This window comes from Vulpes vulpes, chromosome 15, assembly GCF_048418805.1.
Source record: "Vulpes vulpes isolate BD-2025 chromosome 15, VulVul3, whole genome shotgun sequence".
NCBI classification, from domain to species: domain Eukaryota; kingdom Metazoa; phylum Chordata; class Mammalia; order Carnivora; family Canidae; genus Vulpes; species Vulpes vulpes.
Genome location: NC_132794.1, coordinates 5,849,260 through 5,871,430, shown reverse-complemented (window position 1 = coordinate 5,871,430; position 22,171 = coordinate 5,849,260). Strand labels below are relative to the sequence as shown.

The following is a 22,171-nucleotide window of genomic DNA, read 5'->3' as shown; positions in this document are numbered from 1 at the left end:
AGGAACCTCCACACAGTTTTCCAGAGTCCTGCCATGTTTTTGATGTAAGATAAAGACTATTTCTTTAAATAAGAGTCCAATGATTGGAGTTACCTGTTGTCTTTCTTTTTTTTTTTTTAATTTATTTTTTTATTGGTGTTCAATTTGCCAACATATATCACCCAGTGCTCATCCCATCAAGTGCCCCCCTTGGTGCCGGTTACCCAGTCACCTCCTGTTGTCTTTCTAACATAAACATAACTCATTTGTCTGTCTAGAAAATCGGTGTTGGCTTTTTAAAAATAGAGCAGAAATTTAAAAATACAATGCAAGCTAGGTGCATAATCTCTTTGGGTTTTGTGAGTCCTCCCTGCTATCCCAGCTTTTTTTTTAATTTAAGATTTTTATTTATTTATTCATGAGAGACAGAGAGAGAGAGGGAGAGAGAGAGGCAGAGACACAGGCAGAGGGAGAAGCAGGCTCCATGCAGGGAGCCCGATGCAGGACTCGATCCTGAGTCTCCAGGATCATGCCCTGGGCCGAAGGTGGCACTAAACCGCTGAGCCACCCGGGCTGCCCAATCCCAGCTTTTTTGATACCTCATTTGATGACAAGTTTTTAAGATGACTTACATGTACAGAGTCTTTTCAAAGCATTCCGTTAAGTTCACATAGAAAACAAAATATCCTTTCATGTTCTGATTTCCATGATGCTTATTTAAATGATGTAATTACATTAGACTATAACTTGCATGCACAAAAATGTGAATAAACATAACACACCCTGGAAAATGAAGGCCTCAGTGGGTAGTGATGCCAAGCCTACTGCTTGGGAGTGCTCATCATGCTCTGGTTATCAATTGATGTGATTTAAGGGAGGGAATAGAGATTGTGTTGGAGGTTCTCAAAGTGGGTTCTCAGAGCAGCAGCAGCAGCAGCAGCAGCAGCCGTCACCTCGCCTGAGAACCTCTGTAAATACAGATTTTTCAGGCCTGGCCCCAGCTCTCCTGAATCAGAAACGCTGAGGTGCAGCCCAGCAAACTGTGTGTTAGCAAGCTCTGGTGTTTCTGATGCCCCAGCAAGTCTGAGAAGCACTGGATTAGGTCATAAATTCTAGGTCACCTGAAGTGTTGGCAAGGGAGTTGGATTGCAAGATCTACTGTTTCGATGCTCATTGTAAAAAGTCCATCTAATTTCAAAGACAATACTGTTTGTTTTATATTAAGAACTGTGTTTAGTAAACCAAACCAAACCAACCAAACAAACGAAAAAACCCAACGAAACCTAAACCCTTAATTTTCTTTCAGTGATTGAAATGAGTTATGGGAAATGAGAAGGGGGAATCCCAGACCCGGGGAGATCTGTAACTCGGCTTATGTTTTTTTACGAATGAATTCTCTTCTTTCCCTTTCTTTTCCTGCTTGCTGAAATATCCTAATGCTTCCTGTTTAATTGTGAAAGCTTCCAAGAATGAGCTTTTGCTTGTTTGAGAAATTTTGTTTTGCTTTCTAATTCGTGCTGGGGCAGGGACTTCATTATAAGGAATTTTGTGATAATTTTCATTAATTTAACACTGCAAGGGCAGCATGCTATTTTTATATTGCTGCCGCTGTGCAAGGGGTGCTATGTGTCAAAATGAAGCCGATTGCAATTCTTGCCCAGCTGCTTGCTTGTTGAACCTGTGGCTCCTTAGCTGGGCATTCGGAGTAGTTTTGAATTTCAACCCTCACAGGGATGGAATCATGTCTGTGTGGAGAGGAATCAGTTGAGAAAATGTTAGAGGATTCTGAGGGCAGGTCCAAAGGGACATTCTCGGATTCTCCCTCTTATTCCAGCTCCTCAGGTTAGCTGACTCTCAGTGACTTCCATTGTAATCAAGAATGATTTTAAGAATATTTTGAATGAGCTTTTTTGATTAATTGTTTTAAAATGCTAATCAGAGAGCTAAATCAAAACGAGAACCGAAGAATAGGGAAAATAATTTACCAAAAATCACCCAATGTATTGTCTCAGTGTTTCATCAAGTCCTTTGTTGGTGAAGGTCATCAACATTAAAGAGAGTCCCAAATGTCATGAGAAATTCCCCTAAAAAACATTTTGTTGCTTTTTAAAAAAGATTTATTTATTTATTTATTTATTTATTCATGATAGAGAGAGAGGGAGAGAGAGACAGAGACAGAGAGAGAGAGGCAGAGACACAGGCAGAGGGAGAAGCAGGCTCCATGCAGGGACCCCGATGTGGGACTTGATCCTGGGTCTCCAGGATCACACTCTGGGCCAAAGGCAGGTGCTAAACTGCTGAGCCACCCAGAGATCCCCCCTTTTATTGCTTTTTAAAGTTAGAAAGAGTTCATGGTTGGGCATCTGGGTAGCTCAGTCAGTTGAGCATCTTCCTGATTTCCATTCAGGTCATGATCTCAGGGTCATATGATGGAGCTCAGCACAGGGCTCTGTGCTCAGGGTGGAGTCTGCTTGTCCCTCTTCTCCCCTTCCCTCCCCCTGCTCATGTGCATACACCTGCTCTCCCTCTCTCCCTCTCCAAAAGATATAGATAAATAAAACTTTTTTAAAAAAAGGAATAGTTCATGATCTTTACTTTTTAAAATTTTTATTTGTTTATTTTTAGAGCAAGAGAGTGTGAGTGGGAGGGGGGCAGAGGGAGAGGGAGATAATCTTAAGCAGGTTCCATACCCAGCACAGCGGTACTTGGGGCTCAATCTTATGACCTTGAGATCATGACCTGAGCTGAAACCAAGAGTCAGATGCTCAATCAACTGAGCCACCCAAGTGCCCCAGAAGTAGTTTATGATCTTTATAAAAAATTTAGAAAATACAGATTAAAAAAAGAAAACGAAAATAGTTTGCAGCCCAATTACCTGGAGTTAACCGCTAGCTACACATACACACACATCAAATCTTGATGAATACTCTTTTGTAAGCTACTTTCATTCATGTAATGTGTGTATATTTTTTTTGGGGGGGGGGGGAGAGACAGCAAATATAGATCTGCTTCATTATTTTTAATGTCATTTTGTCAAATTAACCCCTGTTCCTAGGCCTAAAGGTTATTTCTAGCCTATTCTATGCTCTGCTTTTTAAAGTTATAGGTTACATCCTTCCAATAATTAGCTTCTTTGTTGTTAGACATGTTTCCATTTTTAAAAATCCCATTTTTATATATAAAGATAAGAGAAAGATACTACTAATTTGGAGGTAGTTTCAGGTTATATGTATGGGTTGCTGATGACTTTGGCTTGAAAAAATTAGATTGCTATAACAAAATATAATCAACTTCTACATTTAAAAGCTTCATCTTTTCTGATAATTTCTGTTTGCCGAGATTTTTTCGTATTTTATTCTTCTAACTGCCTCTCAAATTTTTAAAGGTAATTTGATGAGAATAGTGCATTAATATGAGTAAAGACTACATACTTAAGAGAAATCATGATACTCATTAGAATTAATGTAGTGCTCTGCAGCACTATTCCAAATTGTGGGGTCTGTGTGTGTGTGTGTGTGTGTGTATGTGCTGGGTGTTGTGTGTGTGCTCTGTGTTGTGTGCATGATGTATGTTGTGTGTAGTGTGTGTGTGCTGTGTGTGCTGGGTATTGTGTGTATTGTGTGATGGGCAGGTGTACTGTGTGATGTGTGTGGTATATATTGTGTGTGTGATGTATGTCATAGGTTTTCTGTATGTGATGGGTGTTGTGTGTATTGTATGTGTGATGTGTGTGTGTGTGTGTGTGTGTAGGGTAGGGGTGTATGAGAGGCCCTCATCTCTAGTCTGAGAGTTTGTATTTCTTTCCTCGCTGTATCTGTGACCTTTCTCAAAATTAATGAAATTTTTGTTAAAATTAGACGGAAGAGATCACTGAGGAGGGAGCAGAAGGGGAAGCAGAGGAAGAGGAAGCTGAGAAAGGAGAGGAGGAGCCAGAAGAAGAAGAAGAAGCAGAAGCAGAAGATTCTTAGGCCTTTTCATGCTTCATTTCTCCCCTCTTCCAGGTAACAACATGGTCCTGGGTTGTTACAACGTTGGGCTGATGCTGTCTCTTCCTTGGTGATGGGAGAAGGGCCCCAGGTCAGGCCACGCGGTCTTCCCCAGGCCCCGGTGGCTCTGCTGGAGCCACAGGGCTGCTCAGCTGCCCCCCACCCATCCCGTGGGTGAGGGTGTGGAAGGCCATGGTTTATATGATTTCCAGAAAAATGTGTATCCTAGAGGCAAGGCGCAGTTGGCTTTGTGTTATTTATTTCCTCCTCTTCCTCTGCATGACCTTCATTTAAGGGAGAGCACAGGGAGTGTTCTGTGACCGTTGCTCTATTACCCAGACTCTCCTGCTGCCCCGGATATACGTACACGTCTATAGGGGAATGACAATCGAGTTCACAATGGGGGCAATAAATTACAGCCTTGAAAAATCACAACGCTGGCTCTTCTTGAAGGAAAAATACTGCTGCTCGAGATTGAGTGATAAGTACTTGACAGACATTTTCATTTATCAAATATTAACCCGAATGCTCGTGTAGAAACATCGTGGAATATGGTGAAAATCACCTTAGTTCCTTGGACAAGTACGCTCGCCGCCTTGTCACTGTAAACTTCTGACAATGCAGGATAGTTATGTGATTCTGCAAGTGCTGTGTGAATACATTAATAAGATGATGATAGTATCTCATGAGAGTGGGTATTGAGGACAAATATTGTGGGCCATACAGATAAGACATGGATGAAAACAACTCGAGATCAGTAAGTGCTGCAGAGATCTCTGGCTATCGCAGACACTTAGCAAATGCCTACGCAAGAGTTGTATTCTTAAATAATACTAATAAGAATATTATTTAACCTTGTGACCAAATTTGAGGCAGCAGATTATTCTCTAGGGCGCTGAGGTTTGCTTTGGTACTCTAAGGGTTCTTTTCAAAATTGAAATTAAAATTAGAAAAATTCTTTTAGTCTCCTTACTTACTAAAAGTTTGTTTTGTCTCCTTGCCTCCAGTGAAGCACACAGGGCAGATTTGGGGGGTGCAGATATCGGGGATCTGGGGAAGGAGAGATGGAAGGTGAAGCATTGAAGTGCAGGGTGGTTTTTCAGTAAAGGCCTGTGGTGCATCTCAGAGCCCTGTCTCATGAAGGGTCCACAAAAGTTAAGCAGAGGAAGGAAAAAGAAGTCCCCAGTGCTTTGTAAATATTGGCTAAGAAATAGCTCCGCTCTGTGTACCAAAAATCGATTTGATTAGTATGAATCTCCCCGCTTGACATACTTACACTCGCTTATGCATAAAAAATTAATATAAATTTTTTTTATTAAAAAAGCGTAGCCCATTCTTATCAGACCATGCAAATGTCACTATTCATTTATGTAAATTACAAAGGAAATCTAGCCCATCATTTGACATTTTGCAGGTGGTTTCTTTCATGTTCTGGACACACAGACCTCACCTTTTAAGGCCTACTGATTGTCATTTTGGAAGTAATCCCATTTCTTTTCTTTCTTTCTTTATTTATTTTTAAATAATATATTTTTTTAAATTTTTATTTATTTGTGATAGTCACACACAGAGAGAGAGAGAGAGAGAGAGGCAGAGACACAGGCAGAGGGAGAAGCAGGCTCCATGCACCGGGAGCCTGATGTGGGATTCGATCCCGGGTCTCTAGGATCGCGCCCTGGGCCAAAGGCAGGCGCCAAACTGCTGCACCACCCAGGGATCCCCATTTTTTTTCTTTAAAAAAAAATTCTTCTGTTGCTACTATCGAGAAATCTGTTATTAATCTTATTAGTGTCCCTTCTTAGTGTCTCAATTTTAAGGAGTAGGTTGGGACACATTTTTTTGAAAAAAAAAAATGAGCAAATTTACTTTTAGAAATTCTATCTGAAGAATATTGGGAAGGAGAAATATCCTGATTATTTCTTCTTCTACCAAAAAGCCCCAAACAGTAAAAACTCATAAGTACTGTTTAAAATCCATTTCTATTCACCCTGCTTATGAAGTTCCTTTTATTTTATTTTTAAAAAGATTTCATTTATTTATTATTAATAAATTTATTTTTTATTGGTTTTCAATTTGCCAACATACAGAATAACACCCAGTGCTCATCCCGTCAAGTGCCCACCTCAGTGCCCGCCACCCAGTCACCCCCACCCCCCGCCCTCTGAAGTGCCTTTTAAAATAATGCGATTTTAGTGTGATAACGAAAAAAAATATGTTGATCGTGAAGTGACACAGCTGAGAGCATCCTTCATGGAGCCAGATGGCTTCACAGACTGATTCAAAGGAGGAAAAAGAAAAGGCAAATACAGCTGTGGCCAGCAAGCACATTTGCCTGTTCCACCGATTCTGTAGTTTGAAATCCCATCCACAGGAGTCTGTGAGGTCAAAATGCCTGATAGTGAAGGAGCGACTCAAACACCTCCCTAAAATCCCACCCCCCACCCCTGGAGAGATTCAGGATCCTTTCATATGCAACATGGCCATGCAGTCATGCATTGAACTGGGCACCACGCCATTCGGTGTCCAAAGCAAACCCATCTCTTAGCTCATGGAGAATCCAGGTGTTTTATTTGACAAGATTTCACTTTAGGGGGAACTTGGAGAAGCCAGGGAGAACAGGGAATGGAATGGTGGAGGGATTCTCATATCCCATGTTCAGAATTGATGCTAACTTAATGCTCCAGGAGAAATCATCTGTAGTATGAGACCGAATGCTACCTCCCCAGGGGCTGCCCTGCAGGCAAGGCATGGGCCATTTAACTTGCCCTCTCCAGGTCCGAGCTTGTCAATTGGGCCTCTCCATTCTCCATGAAATTTCAGTGGGGAAACTGTCATCAGAGATGTTGACTTCCTTAGGGTGTTTGATATGTGTTAGTACAGAGAGAGGATATAAACCTGATCTGGGTTTCCACCAAAAGAAACCATTTAATTTTTCTTTCCTTGCACTTGGAAGCAAAGGGTGAGTAGTGCTTTAGAGAGTAAAAGGGAGCACTTGCCTCTAACACGTGATAGGTAGTGAAGATCGTGGTAAACACTGGCTTTGTCTCCTGACGTCCTCTCCCTACTATTTTCCCTTTCTTCTAGAAAACTCAAGCCATGAAGCAGTATTTCAACCGTCTCCCCACAAACCAAACTCAACAAAATGCTTTGGCGTGAAGCTAGCACCCCTCTCTGGGTACACCCGGGGTTCCCCGAGGAATTGTACCTACCTGACATGGTTAGATGTACGCGGATATGTCTGTCTAATCTTAGCAACGTGAGAGTCCATGTGAAGACAACTCCTCCATACCTTCATGTGCCTGACATCTTTGGCTTTTGCTTAAATTTTTTTTTTTTTTTTTTTTTTGCTCTGCATGAATAGATCTTCTTACTAATACCCTGAAAAGAAATGATTTTGAAACATGATTTCCAAATATAGAACTTCTCTTTGTGATGTAATAAAAGCATTTCTTCGTATGTGCCTTATGCCACCTGTCTCAGAATGAGCTGAAAATAAAGAGCTTTGAAAATGAAGAGCTTTCCAGAGAACAATCATACAAATAAAGATTAATAGCGGCTATCTTCCCCGAGGAACATTAATTTCTTTATTTATAGTCTCTACTTGTATCCGGCTGAACTCAATGTGTCTGTTGCCAAGTCTGAATCCTTTGCACAACCTTTCTGTCTGCACTGGGATGGGCATTTTTTGTTGTGTTGGTCATTCAGCTCGTGTTTTCAAATGACACTGGTTGTCTTGTTACGTCATATTTTGTGTGATACACACAGCTGTGCACATTATCTCCGAAGCCTTTTTTAACTGTAAGCCTGCCATCCGCATGTGTAGAGACGACAGTAGGGACAGATAGATTTGCACCCCAGTGTCTTTGCACGTTTCTGCGCCGAGGGAGTGGCTGCTTCTGTTCCTCCTGCCTCTCATTGATTTGCAGCCACGGCTGCGAGGTGCAGAGTGCACGTCTGTAGTTGTGCCTGCTGATGCCAGGGTCCACCGAGAGCTGGTCCAGCCCCGACGACTTGCACACCAGGTAGGCTGGCAGCGTTTCTGTGCTCACGTACCCCATCTCAGTTTGTCAAAGGGATTTTTCCTTTCTTGCAAGATTTTGTTGACACCCCTCCCCTCTCTTGTATCTGTGCTGGTCCTTGTATTTCTCTTGCTGCAAGCAGTGCTTCTGTTCTGTCAGAAGAGCTTGTCCCCCTCCATGTGGTCCTATTTAAAGGCAATTATGGCACTTCAACTCGGGGTGGCCATAAACTTCACCTCCTCCTCAGTCTGCCTATTGATTTTGCAGCCAAGGCTGTTTGTGTCATCCGGGAACGTATTGTGTGTTGGCAGAGGTTGTGTGCATCACAGGGACTCTGAAAACAGCTCTTTTCTTGTTACCCTAGTAACAAAAAGAGGCACTTTGAAGAGAATTAAGATTATTTTGTTCCCAATTATTGAAAACGACCTTAGAAACATTTCTTTCTTGGCTTAACCTAAGGTGAGACTAGGGTGAGATGAAAATTCATGTGATTAAAAATTAATTTCTATTTCGTACTTTATTGCATTAGAGCACGCATAACTTTGTAGCAGCTCCACTCGTGGGTAGGCCTCAAGCTTTTTGCTATTTCTTAGGCTGACTTGTAGCTCTTTTGTGGTGGAGTCGGATGGAGGAACATTTATTCAGCTGGGTGCCAATTTTCCTCTTGTTTCTCATATTGCTAAAGGAAAATAACTATTTGTGCTAATAATAAGCAAGATGACAAAGATGACTACTTACTTAAATGGAATCATTTTTCTCTTATATTGTCTTTCTGTAATCAGAAAATTGACATTGTATGAGTGTATCTTTATTTACTCTCACTTCCACTTCCTTTTTTGGGGAAGTATTATTGCAATGCAGACTCCACTTAGGTCTGCCTGTATATGGGATGCCATATAAACAGCACCAGCTTAAATGGCTAAGTGAGTCCGGGGCCACAGTAAGGAAGATCCCCCAATAGGGACTGTGCAATATCAAAATAGAGTTTTTTTAACCTCCACACGTTTGTCAGTATAGGAAATTTCTAGAAACCAAAAAGCATTATGAATACGTAAAAAAGAAACCCAGAAGAAAAACCCAAGCAAATAAGCAAAATCCTTCTGAAGAAAGGAAAGGCCAGAAAATGGAATAATTGTCTGCTGATCTGAAGCTAATAGAGGTACAAAGAGTTTGATTTATTAGTCTACAGAAGGCCCAAATTCCAAGTAACGGTTTCTCTTTTCTTTGCCCTTTTTAAAGTAGAAAAACAACTACACAAAAATCCAAGAGCACTTTTCCTAAGTCCTGAACAAGAAACACTCCCATCTCCATGCTGTTCTTTTCCGATCTGGGGTCTCCTTGCATTTCATTGAGTTGGAGTCTTCATCTGGTGCCTGGATCCAAGATGTGTGATAAAGGCAATGTGTGGTTTTGGGGAGTTCTTAGTTTTCTAGACTAAATGTGAGAGGTGAGAGAGTTCCTTGAGGAATATTTTTGAATATTTCCTTTAAACAGTTTCAGTATGACACCTGTGCTAAGCATGGTCATGCACAGGGACCCTAGTGAATTGTAATAATGGAGAAGGTCCATTAGGTGGTGATAGAACATAAACTTCTGGACACAGCGCACTGCCCCCAGAGCCCCCTGGCAGCATGTAAAAGGTTGGGTACTGTTGAAATCAGAAGGTGGGCATATGGGATTTGCCAACTGGACAGAGGAAGAACAAACAGAAACCTTGCATGCCAATTGGTCAATTTATTAGCATATCATTTATAATGCTTTTATCCAAGATAATTTATCATGAGCAGAATGATGTGCATTCTTAAACACCATTAAACCAGTAATCGATTGTTTGAATTTCACACCATTGCATTACACAGAAGGAGTCTAAACTTAGTCAATGATTCAATGATTGATCGGATATGGACACTTTTGGTAAAGGTACAGGATTTTCCTGTAGCCTCTGAATGGTGCTAGTTCCTCCCAGGAGTATGAACAGAACCCTAATGAGCCAAGTGCCTGATTGTCCCTCCCCATTCCAGCCCTTCAGCCCTAACATAGTGTATTTCCAAATATTTGGAGATATATTCATTATCCTCACAAAAGTATTTCTTTCATGATTGTCTAAGATCCTCAGCTTTTTTCTTTTTTTTCCTGTTTGTTTTGGAAGGACTTTGTTGGAAGTAGAAAAAAATGAGTTGTGAAATCTTGAAAATCTCTCAGCAGGTGGGGTTGTTTTCCAGAACTAGAAGTCCAGAGATTGTTTGAAGACGTGGTGATGCTCTCAGGGGCGGAAGATGTGCAATGGGAAAGGACTCGGCTGGGCAGGTGCGTGTGGGGGGGTCAAGGAGTACCTTGAGTGGAATGTGTTCAAATCCAGCAGGTGGAGAGTGTTAGCACCTGAGCATACCCCCTTCTCTCACCAGCTCACACGAATCAAACTCACAGTTTAGGATTAAAATTAGGCCGCTGGTTATTGTGTTTCATAGTGTTTTTATTCGCTAACATTTGTTGGGTGCTTGCTGTGAGTCAGGCTCTGTATTAAGGGCTTCACGTAATCCCTACAGTAACCCGATGAGGTGGACACCATCCTCATTTGACAGATTAAGAAAGTGAAGCAGCATAGAAGTGTGGGGACAGAGTGTTAAGTACTTGTGTAAGGTCACACAGCCCAGAAATGGCCAAGCTGGGACCGAGATCTACCTGGGTTCCACCCATGGCCATGAGAAGCGTTCCCAACAAACCCTTTTCTCTCTGTCCTTGACTGTGGCCATGCCCCCTGGACAGTTCCCAGTTGGGCAGTGGGCAGTGTGTGCCTTGTCCTCAGAGAGTCTCCTTCCCTGGACTCTGATGGTCCTTACGTTCTGCTTGACTCAATGCCATGGTCATGAAGTTCAGGCCCTGGAGGGAGGGAACTGGAACTTCTCAGCTATGATCCACATATGCTGATTTCTTAGTTGAACCATCAGGGGGGACATCTCCATCCCCTTCATTCTCAGGTTCTTGGGCTGCTGCTGTGGCCACCAACGCCAGCCCCAGTTATAGAGGCAAGTGAAATGCTGTCAGCCCACAGTACTCCAGAAGTTGGTCAGTGGCTTCCAATATGAAGTCTTAGGTTGCAGAGAGAAAAATCTAAAAATTGTCATCTGCTTTTTCCAGTCTGGTTGTCCTTGGGTACACTCCACTCACTGATGCTGAAGGGTACACCCAGAACTCCTCCGGGGCTTAGCTGTCACCGGCCACTGAATGATGCGCTGGTGTCGCAACTAGCTCCTCACGGTATTTTTAGCTGAGAGGATGGTTCCTTCTGGCTCTTTGTTGAGGAGATTTAATGAGGCGAAATACTCTTTAGTCCCAGGACATGAATTTTAGTTTGCTAGTTTTGTAGCAGATCAGATTTCTCTGCGTTCCCTTTATAACAAAGCGTTAGTCTATCGCTGAAAGGCAACAGAAGTTACCTAGGGAGGAAAGTAAAGCTCATATTAAAAACTTCACACTCATAGGTTAATTTATCTTCAGATTCTGCAAAAATAAAGCAGAGAAATACAACCTGGTTTTATTTTGTTCCAAGGAATAGAGAGATGTTCTCCATTTTTGACTAGATTCAGAGATTGAAATAGCATTAGGCCAAATCCAGTAAACAGGCAACTTGATGGTGTCTCAGAGTGGTTAGAAGGGATTTCAGTGCTAGGAGGGTTTTTTGTTTTTTTTTTTTTTCTTAAATATTTAGACAGAGGAATGGGAGTTCTAGATAGCTCCTGAACAAAGCGGGTGATGGCTCTTCATCTGGTTAGAATTCCTGGGGACTTACCGTGCAATGATGGTGTCTTCGATCCACTCTGAAGGTACCAGAGTATTTTCGGAAGCTCCTCAGTTGGTTGAGATGTGCAGCTGGGTTTAAGAAATGCTGCCCAGGAGGAATCTAAACTCCAGGAAAACAGCTAAGCCCTCATTCCCTCACCTGCATGGGCCAACCAGACTGATCACTCCCAATGGTCTCTTACAAAGGAACCAGTGGTTTTCAAAGATATATATATATATATATTTAAGCCATGGAACTCTGTTTAAATGGATTTCCAGTAAAAAAATCAGATGGAGGAGAGCTGCTCTGAGTATAGTTTCGAGTATACCTTGACCCCAAGGGGACCCACCAATGCAGAGAACAATTTGAAAACTCTTTGCTTGGTTGTAGATTTTTCTTTTTAAATCAACTTCATTGAGGTTTACTTTAGACAATAATATGCAACTGTGCTGTTTTTCCAACATTGGCCAGTTCTCCAATTTTCTGACACCAATAGGTGTCATTTTAATTCAGTTCTGGCACTAACTCCTGGGGTTAATTTCTGAGCTTTTTAATAGAGGTTTCCTAGGTAGGCATGTATCAGGTAGGCACAAATCACTGGCCATTGGTGACTGAACTCACTCTCCTCCTCCCAGATGTCTGGTTAAGGTGGGTGAGAAGGTCTAAACTTCTAATCCCATGGTTGGTTTTTCTGGCAACCAGCTCCCATCTCCCATTTCTCAGGTCCAAAGGGATCCTAAGGGGCTTATTATGAATAACAAAAGACACTCTGAACACTCAGAAAATTTCAAGGGTTTTAGGAGATCTGTGTCAGGAAGTGAAGACAAAGACCAGATATATTACTTACTATATACTCCAGCACCTATTCGGCATGTACAGTTTGATGCATTCTTACATCTATGTATATTCATGTAACCCATACCCCTATCAAGATCCAGAACATTCCCATTACCCTATGAAGTTCCCCTGTGATCCTTTGGTAGCTGCTCCCTCCTCTCCACCGCCTCCCCAGGCAACTACTACTCTGTTTTCTGACACTATAGATTTCCCATTAGTAGAACTTCATATAAATGAGTAAAATAACTGTTTACTCTTTTTTTGCCTGGTTTCTTTTCCTCCTCAAAGTGTTGGAGGTGCATTCATCTTTGTGCTGATATCAGCATTGATCTGTTTCTTCTCATTGCTGAGTATGGAATCACCAGTCTGTTTATTACTGTGCCTATGGATGGATGTTGGAGTCCTTTCCAGTTTTTGGCTATTTTGGATGAAGCTGCCATGGACATTTGTGGACAAGGCATTTTGTGCACAAATGTTTTATTTCTCTTCAGTAAACACCAAGCAGTGGAATTTAGATGGTAGGTTTTTAAGGACGCGATTCACATGTCGTTTATCTTTGTAACTCAACACAGTTGCTTTGAGCCTGTGTTAAATGAATTTCTTGGTTGGAATTTATGTTCACTATGTGCTAGATACTCTTTAGTATTGTCGTCTTTAATCCTTCCAAAGACCATAAGACCTAAGTCTTATTTTTATAGAGCTTTAATTCTAGCTGGGGAAATAGAGGCACAGAGAAGTCAAGTAGCCAGCCTAGGAGCACACAGCTAGTCAGGAGTAGAAGTGGGAGTCAAACCCTCAGTTTGAGTACAAAGGCCAGGTTTATTGGTCATTACTATTTTTGGCTGCCTACCCAAACGATTAAGGCAATTTAATTTGCAAGAGAATCTTGACATTCTCCAGAGAGCCTCTGGGGGATAAGCAGAGGCTCTCCAGCCACTGAAATGGGTCAGATGTTGCTACCATGAAGTCTGACTCAGCTTCTGACTCTGGGATACTGACCATTTTGTCCTATCATTTACTGTTTAAAGAAAAAACGAGAACCATCAGCTAAAATTTACCTGCATTTTTCGTGTTACCCCAAGTTTTGCTATTAAACTAATTACAAATTACTGCCTTGTGGGAATTTAGACCAATTTTCTGGCTCTTCTTGTGTCAATTCGCATAAATGATACTTCCACCATATCCAGACTATTCTACAACCTTTTTGTTTGGCCTCCAGAATCTTCTGAAGAAAATGAATTTATGGGGATCCAGTGTTCTTTAAAATGTCATATTAATCCACCTCCTCTAAGAGGGCACAGAATACAGGAGAGCAGTTGCCACTAGGGTTCAGTATGGCCTATGGTCCCTCAGTGAGGACAGAGTGGGCTCAGGTTGGCCCAACCTGCACTGGATGGCACTGGCTTAGTCACACTGGTTGACAAAATGCTGAACTACTCCAGCAATGGGTGAAGACCTCACTGCCCTGGCGCCTCTCCATGGGCCCTTTCCTCTCTGCTGCTCCTGGATCCAGCAAGTGAAGCATTAGCACCTATCTCTGCAGGAGGCCTCCAGAACCCTGTTCCATGCCATGGCCATGGTCCATTTCCTCTTCCCTGGCTCCCATGACACAAAATTGTTACGTAGTTTGACTATAGCTCTTGGCTAAAAGTTGTTTTAAAAATAGAAATGTACAGGCATCAGGTCGGTTATGTTCTCACCCCAATTTTTAGTATTTATTATTTATTTTTTTAAAGGCCTTATTTATTCATGAGAGAGAGAGAGAGAGAGAGAGAGAGGCAGAGAAGTAGGCAGAGGGAGAAGCAGGCTCCCTGTGGGGAGCCCGATATGGGACTTGATCCCAGGACCCCGAGATCATGACCTGAGCCAAAGGCAGATGCTCAACCACTGAGTCACCCAGGTGCCCCTAGCTGGCTTGAAGAACACTGGATTCTCACAAATTCATTATCTTCAAAAGAAAAAAAATTTGATTCACATCTGTTTCCAAGTTTTTCTGGTTGTGCCAAGGCATAGGCAGACATGTTATAGCAGTTTTGAGCACAGACAGCTTCACTTTTGATTTTTGGTTCTGCTCTTTCCTCACATGTGTGATCTTTGGCGAATTATGGTAAATCACACACCTTCCTAACACCTCAGTTTTCTTACCCGTAAAAGGAGTAACGTAACAGCTACTACACGGTTGTATTCATCCCAAAGATGAATAAGTTAATAGATGCCAACACCTCGCACCAAGGACTCCTTACATGTTGGCCACTGTATTCCAGCTGAATTCTTGTGGATTCATTCACTGCTGATGCTACTCTAAGATGTTTGAGGCTGTAGCTGTTAATTCTAAGGCAACTTTTACTATTTCCAACAGGCTTTACTCTGTAGAAGCTGATGTCAGCTCCATGCCTTTCTGTCTTCTTCTTGTGGTGGGAGATTATTTCCCTAAGGATTAATTGATTTAAGATAGTAGGAAGCTGGGTGCCTGGGTGGCTCAGTGTGTTAAATGTCCGACTCTTGATTTTGGCTCAGATTGTGATCTCAGGGTTGTGAGATTAAACCCCATGTTGGGCTCCATGCTTAGCATGGAGCTTGCTTCAGATTCTCTCTCTCCCTCTCTCCCTGCCCCTCCTCTAACCCCCACTCCAAGGGCATGTGCACTCTCTTTAAAAAGCTCAGGATCCCCGGGTAGCTCAGGAGGTTTAGCACCTGCCTTCCGCCCAGGGCGTGATCCTGGAGTCCCGGGATCGAGTCCCACATCAGGCTTCCTGCATGACCCCTCCTTCTCCCTCTGCTTGTGTCTCTGCCCCTCTCTTTCTTTCTCTGTGTCTCTCATGAATAAATAAATAAAATCTTAAAAAAAAAATAAAAATATAGTAGGAAGTAAAGAAAAATAGGTTTTAAAAACAAAAACACATGAAACTAAAAAGAAAACAAACTTAATGCTTGGATTTTGCACTTACACAGCCTTTACTCTTTGCAGACACAGTTGGAGGGAAGGTACGATCATTGCAGGCCTTGCATAGAAGATCAACTGAACAACAAAAAAAAAAGTATGGCTTTTCTGGGCAGAAAAGCTGTGAGTCACTGGGGATTTGAGTCTTTTTTTTTTTTTTTTAAAGATTTTATTTATTTGAGAGTGAGGGAGAGAACATAAGCAGAGAGGAGCAGCAGAGGGAAAGCTGAGCAGGGAGCCTGAGGTGGGGCTCCATCCCAGGACCGGGAGGTCATGACCTGAGCCAAAGGCAGATGCTTCACTCACTGGGCCACCCAGGTGCCTCTGAATCTTTGATTTTAAATAATGATGAGGGTTCCCTTTCTGCCCATCCAACCTTTTCCCTGATAAGGTTATATATATATATTTTTTTTTTTTTAAATTTTATTTATTTATGATAGTCACACACAGAGAGAGAGAGAGGCAGAGACACAGGCAGAGGGAGAAGCAGGCTCCATGCACCGGGAGCCTGACGTGGAATTCGATCCCGGGTCTCCAGGATCGCGCCCTGGGCCAAAGGCAGGAGCTAAACCGCTGTGCCACCCAGGGATCCCTTTTTTTTTTTTTTTAAATTTTATTTATTTATGATAGTCACACAGAGAGAAAGAGAGAAGGTTATATTTTGGAATTGAAAGAACACACAAAACTTAGGGACAAACGCAATAGAATAATTTATTCTAAAAATGTCAGGAAGTAATGCTGGAAAGATAGGTGTCGTGGTGTATATGTGTGCGTGTGTCAGAGAATAGAATGATACAGAGAAATGGAAACACTGAGTGGGAGAAGGAGAACAGAGCGCTTCTAGAAGGAATGCAAAGCTCCCCCTGTGGCGGTGCATCAAGCCACTGGTTCCTCTTGCGATCACACAAAGACTCAAGGAAAAATGATGACTGATGGCAGACATAGTTATCTAAAAGGTTGTGAACAGTCCCATATAAAGATATTTCCTTTGTGGACATTTAATCTTGGTGAAAAGATCATTTGATTTATCTTGGGGAAGAAAGAAATAGGAAGAAACTAGAAATATAACCAAGAACTGGGAAGGTTTTTTTGTAAGTGACAATAAGATTCTTCTCAAAGGTACAATTGCAGATAGGTTTTTATGAAAAATACCAATATAATAGAGGTCCCAGACTCCTCTTTCCTTTTCCCAGGATCATGTTGATGTCAAGTAAGATTAGCTGTTCTTTAAGATTTACTTAAATTTGGCTCAAATTCCTGTTTCATTCATAGAAGGAAACCTGCCCCCACTGTGAATTTTCCAAGGGCAAAGGTTATCCCGGTGAAATGTTAGTTTAGTGGATAGAAAAACTGCAATGATCGCATTTTATGTATACATATAACATGTGCATGTATCTGGATCTGTCGCCGTTACTTTGCCAAGTGGCATAATTTCATTTGTTTGAGTGGACTTGCTTTCTACATCAGAAAGAAGAAACAAGGAAGGGAAGGCGAGCGAATCCTTCTCTTATGGGTCCTTTGGGAAATGATGACAACTTTCTTGTGGCTGAATTTAGACCAGTCTGATCTTGATTGTCACATTTGGCTCATTGTGGCATATTTGTTATCTCAAGGGGTGTTTGGGCTTTTCCTGTTTTTTGTTTTTGTTTAGATTTTATTTATTTATTCATGAGAGACACACAGAGAGAGGCAGAGACACAGGCAGAGGGAGAAGCAGGCTCCATGCAGGGAGCCTGATGTGGGACTCGATTCCAGGACCCTGGGATCACACCCTGAACTGAAGGCAGATGCTCAAACGCTGAGTCACCCAGATACCCCTGTGCTTTTCCTGTTAAACAGAGTTTAGTGGCTGAGCTGGGACTCAAATCTGGATATTACAAGAACCCCAAGCAGGATGCTCAGGTGGGCTTGGGAGCTGCATCCAGTGTTGTGGAGAGGACTGGGAATTTATCTGAGCACCTTGCCTCCAGTCTAGCCCAGTTCACGATCATCAGCCATATCAGACCTTATCATGTCACCTCAATGCTTGAAATCCTTCCTGTCCTGCCTCTTACCTTTAGCATGAAGGATTGAGATGCTCTGGATTGAGAGCAACCCAGATTGCTCTCAACATCTAACAAGGCTCTAGGTGTTACAGCTGTGTGTTTCAAGCCTGCTCATCTCTCTGTATTTCCCCCACCACAAATGGGAGGTAGTTAATTAATTGCCTTTTCTTTTTCTTTTCTTCTTCCTCTTCTTCTCCTCCTTCTTCTTTTAAAGGGTCCCGTGTTCTCCCCTATGACTGAGCCTTCACCCCTGCCATTCTTTCTCCTGAAATGCCTTTGCTCATTCCATACCGAGTAAAATCTCACCTTTCAGTTACAACCACCGTATCTGTTCCTCAGTGCATCCTCACTGGCCTCCGCACTCTCCTCTGGGCCCAGTTAGTCTCTCTTAGCAACAACACACCCGCTGTTTGTTTAGAACTCCCACTGTCCTCTTGAACCATACACCGAAGGCCATCCTGGGAACATGAAGAGGCAGCCACAGCAATCAAGACTTCCAGGAGAAGCAAATGGCCAAGCCCGTTTGCTCACTCTGTAGTTCTCCTGTGTGGCCCGTGCAGAAAGGAGAGGTGATCCAGAGCCTGCCTGTAGAGGAGCACCATTCCTACCTGCTGGTGTCTGATCATGTAGCTACTGCTGACTCATCACAGAGTTTACTTCGCCGGGGCTGGGGAAATGTGGGCAATTACAACACATGGCGATGGGCTTTCCTTTATCTGGCAGGGGCAGAAGCATACCTATTCATGCCACTCCAAACACAGATGCATCTATAACCTAATCTTTGCTATGTAATCATTGTGTGCGTGTATTCTGTGTATTTCTTTGTGAAACATGTCAGAAGAAGACAGAATCATGGATGAAACAATAAAATCTGAATCAATCAGTGAAAGAAATTCTTATGGATAAGTTAAGAGGTTAAGTTCAGGAAGCTGGAATGTGTAGGCCATTTAATTACAAACGTATTAACAGGTTGCCACTTAAATGTGATGCATCATAGCTCAACTGACTTGTGTCATAGTGCTGGTAGTGTTCATGGGCACTTAGGTGTTATATATTTTAGATGGACGGTAAAATGATTGAGCTGTGTTATGAGCTCCTCGCTAAAATTTTGGCCGACCCCCAGGCACCGCATACCTCCAGACCTGTTCAGTTCTTACGTTGGAAGCTGCGAATGTGTGCAGTTCTTCATTATTCTGGCCAATATATATTGTTATTGAATAAAATGTTTGATGTGGGCGCAAAGTGAGCATTCATTTCTAACGATCTGTAAATTGTATTTCAAATGCTTAACTTACACACACACACACACACACGCACAGTTGGATCTGCCATTCCAGAGTCCCAGAATTGGCACAGATACCTTGCTCTTAGAATCATGGAAACCACTCTGGTTCTTAGTTTAAAATATTCTGTGGAGGGATCCCTGGGTGGCGCAGCGGTTTGGCGCCTGCCTTTGGCCCAGGGCGCGATCCTGGAGACCCGGGATCGAATCCCACGTCGGGCTCCCGGTGCATGGAGCCTGCTTCTCCCTCTGCCTGTGTCTCTGCCTCTCTCTCTCACTGTGTTCCTATCATAAATAAATAAAAATTAAAAAAAATAAAATAAAATAAAATATTCTGTGGAAATATCTCCACGAAACATGGAAATATTAGGGTAGCATTGTTTCCCTAAGCCTCATTTCTTTGGCGATCTTTGCTCTCTGCCTCCCAGGCCCCATTCTGAAGCCAATAAATGTTGCCAATGGCAGAAGATGACCTCTTATATTTTATGTAAGTCGAGCCAGTTCCTGGTTTTACTGCCTTTTCATGAGGAGGGTGGTATAGTGGCCCTGAGTAATTCTGAGTAGCAACCCAGCCTCTGAGGTTCCCTTCGTGGCTATGCTCTGGATAATAGACATCAGAACAGAAAGACCATTTCATAGAGACAAGAGGAGAAAAGGAACAGGGGAAGGCTGAGAGATTCAGAAGCACCTCAAACTGGAGCCTCCTTACGTCTCCTCTGTAATATTTCTGGTTCAGTATGAGGTAGTTGGCTTGGTTCTTTCCTTCAAACTGTAAACAAAAAAGTGAACCCATGTGGTCCCAAGGGAAGGCCAAATAGTAAATTCTGGAACTAACAGAGATGGTTCAGGGGTCGTGAACATATACATGTTAGAGTCAAGATTTGAACCCTTACCTAAAAGCCCCCACTCATCTTCTCTCCCCCTGCTTACATACAGCAGGGTGTTGTAGATGCTGTAAATACTCCCACCACGTGGCCTCCCTCTGATTCTTCTTCCCCTTTCTCTCCTTCTCCATCTCTGCCTCTCCTTTGTCCTCCTCCTTCTTTCTCCAACTCACTTCCTCCTCTACCCTCTCACTTCTTATGGTTATTCAAGCTCCCACCGGTGACCGTTTACGGTGTCCCATGCATTGTGTCAAACCCTTCACCTACAGTGTCCCTTTAAGTCACAAAGTTGATATTACCACCCCCATTTTGCCACCAGGAGATTGACACTCAAAAACAATGGGGGGGCTCACCTAAATCCTCATGGCCTCCAAGGGGCTGGGATCTGACCCCAGATTTGTCTGACTTCAAAGACGGCGCATTTAACTACTATGGGCATGGCTGCATCTATCTCTCTGTATATTCACTCATCTTTAACTCTTAATCATGCAGAAAAAGAGCACATAGTTTTCCCTTTTGGCATGATTCAGTTGTCCTCAGGCCTTGTTGTAAGTTTTGTAAAATTTCAAGGTAAATAGTAAGTGCCTCTCATATCATTTTATATTTATGTGGATTGGGTTGAGTTTACCTTCATAATGGCACTAGAGCTTCTGGCCCATATGGAGCTGGTGATTTCTTTCTGCGAGTACTGCGCTCACCATGGTGGATGCATGGGGCCAGCCTCTCACTGTCTCTCCAGAGATCCCTCCCGCGGCTCCTTATGGGATGGTGGCTATTCCTTCAGTATGTTTGCTTTCCTCTACAATCCAATATGGAACATCTGGGATTCACTGGAAGTAATTCTGATCTCCGGAAAAGAATTCATGCGTGCAAAACATAAATGATGGTTTTTAGTTGGTCACTGTTATTTGTACTTTATTTTAGTAATACATTTTTTTTTTTTTACTTTATCGAAGTAACTTGTCATGGGATTCCCAAAAAGACATGAAATAGACATAACATAAAGCCATATATGTAAAGGCATAAATTCCTCTTGTTAAGACCACACCGTGCTCACGGTGCTCTCAAATACTGGCACCCGGATGGGTTACTCTCCTAACTCAGAGGGTCACAGTGGTTTTCCATTAAATAAAACCAGTAGAAACTGCATAAATAGACACTAAGGAACCAGTCTGTTTTCAAGAAATATCTGTAATCTGCAAAGCACACAATTTTTCCTGACAAACTATTTGTCGATTTGAAACTCCAATGGTTTAGCAGTTACAGATGGCTTCCTAAAATCCTCTTTGCATATTTCTTTCCTCTTCCAAAATAGTTTCTCATATTTGACGTCAAGGACTAGTAATCTAGGCTAATTTACTAGCATGTGGTCCAGCCTTAAGTTTTATTTATTTATTTTTCCCCTGAGGCTTTTGTGGTGAGGTGTGGAAACCACAGTGGAGGGCCTGGTAACCATGGTGACAGCATTGCCGCAGTGAAGTGGCTCTCAGAGCTGAAGGCACTCAGGCCAGGAGGCTAATTCCTATAACAAAGCCTTTTTTGTGTTCAAGAAGGCCCAGGAGAGCTGAGGGTTGTGACAGTGGCTGACAAACCTTCAGCCCAAGGACCCATGAGGGAAAGATGTGAATCTTAATCTTCACCTCATTAATCGTTTCATGAAAACAAACAAACAAACAAAGAAATAAAAAAATGCTAGCAAACCTGATGAATGTCCTTCTGTGATTTGGCTCCTCTCCTAAAAGGTATCATGGCTTTGCTGGACATGCTTGTCCACGTAGTCTGGACATGTTCTTTCAGTCTTTCTCATTTTGTGCCCCAAAAGCATAGTGACCAAAGCCATCTCGAATGTCTAAAAGGGATTTTAAACACCATCCTCTCCAAAAATTTTGTTTTAAGATGGCTCCTACTGTTAGGATATCATCCTCCCTCGCTGCTGGCTTAGTTGGTTTTGCCATCAGTTCTCCATCAGAAGGAAAGGGGGCTTAAAAGTAGCACCTTTTCCATGATGCATTATTTCTAAGGCTGTCTGCTTTAGTCACATTATTTAGAGAGTTTATTGTCAACTAGCAAATCAATGTAATGAATTCAAGAGAAAATAGATGTGAAGGTTACAAAATGTTTGGGATGGGAAGTATTGAGCCTGAAAAGAAGCTCACTTTTGAATTCTACAGAAGGAGGAGTGCTTGGTTTGAACACTTTAGGATGGTAAAAATGTGCCTGAATTCCAGTCCTTTTGATCCATGATAATAGCAATGGTGGAAGTTCCAATGGTAAAATCTTAGGCTTTGTCGCTTGATTTTGGATTTCTAATTTTCCAGGTGTGCAATCTTTGGTGAATTATTAAACCTTCTTTTGAGTGGTAAAATGGGGATACAAATAATACCAACCCTCAGAATGTTGTGAATATTAAAGGTAAT

At 42.3% G+C, this 22,171-nt stretch overlaps 2 protein-coding genes across 2 annotated transcripts in view; one reads left to right on the top strand and one right to left on the bottom strand.

The window, feature by feature from the left end:
* The window catches only part of SH3BGR (SH3 domain binding glutamate rich protein), a gene marked incomplete at its 5' end in the record, with an annotated part of 65,843 nt that extends 58,314 nt beyond the window's left edge, over positions 1-7,529 (top strand). Inside the window, 2 exons of the mRNA XM_025987273.2 lie at positions 3,837-3,980; positions 7,050-7,529. Of these exons, the coding sequence (XP_025843058.2) occupies positions 3,837-3,947 (111 nt within the window). The remainder of the gene's footprint in view (positions 1-3,836; positions 3,981-7,049) is intronic.
* LCA5L (lebercilin LCA5 like) overlaps positions 1-22,171 on the bottom strand; it is a 280,078-nt gene that overhangs the window by 107,492 nt on the left and 150,415 nt on the right. The window lies entirely within an intron of this gene.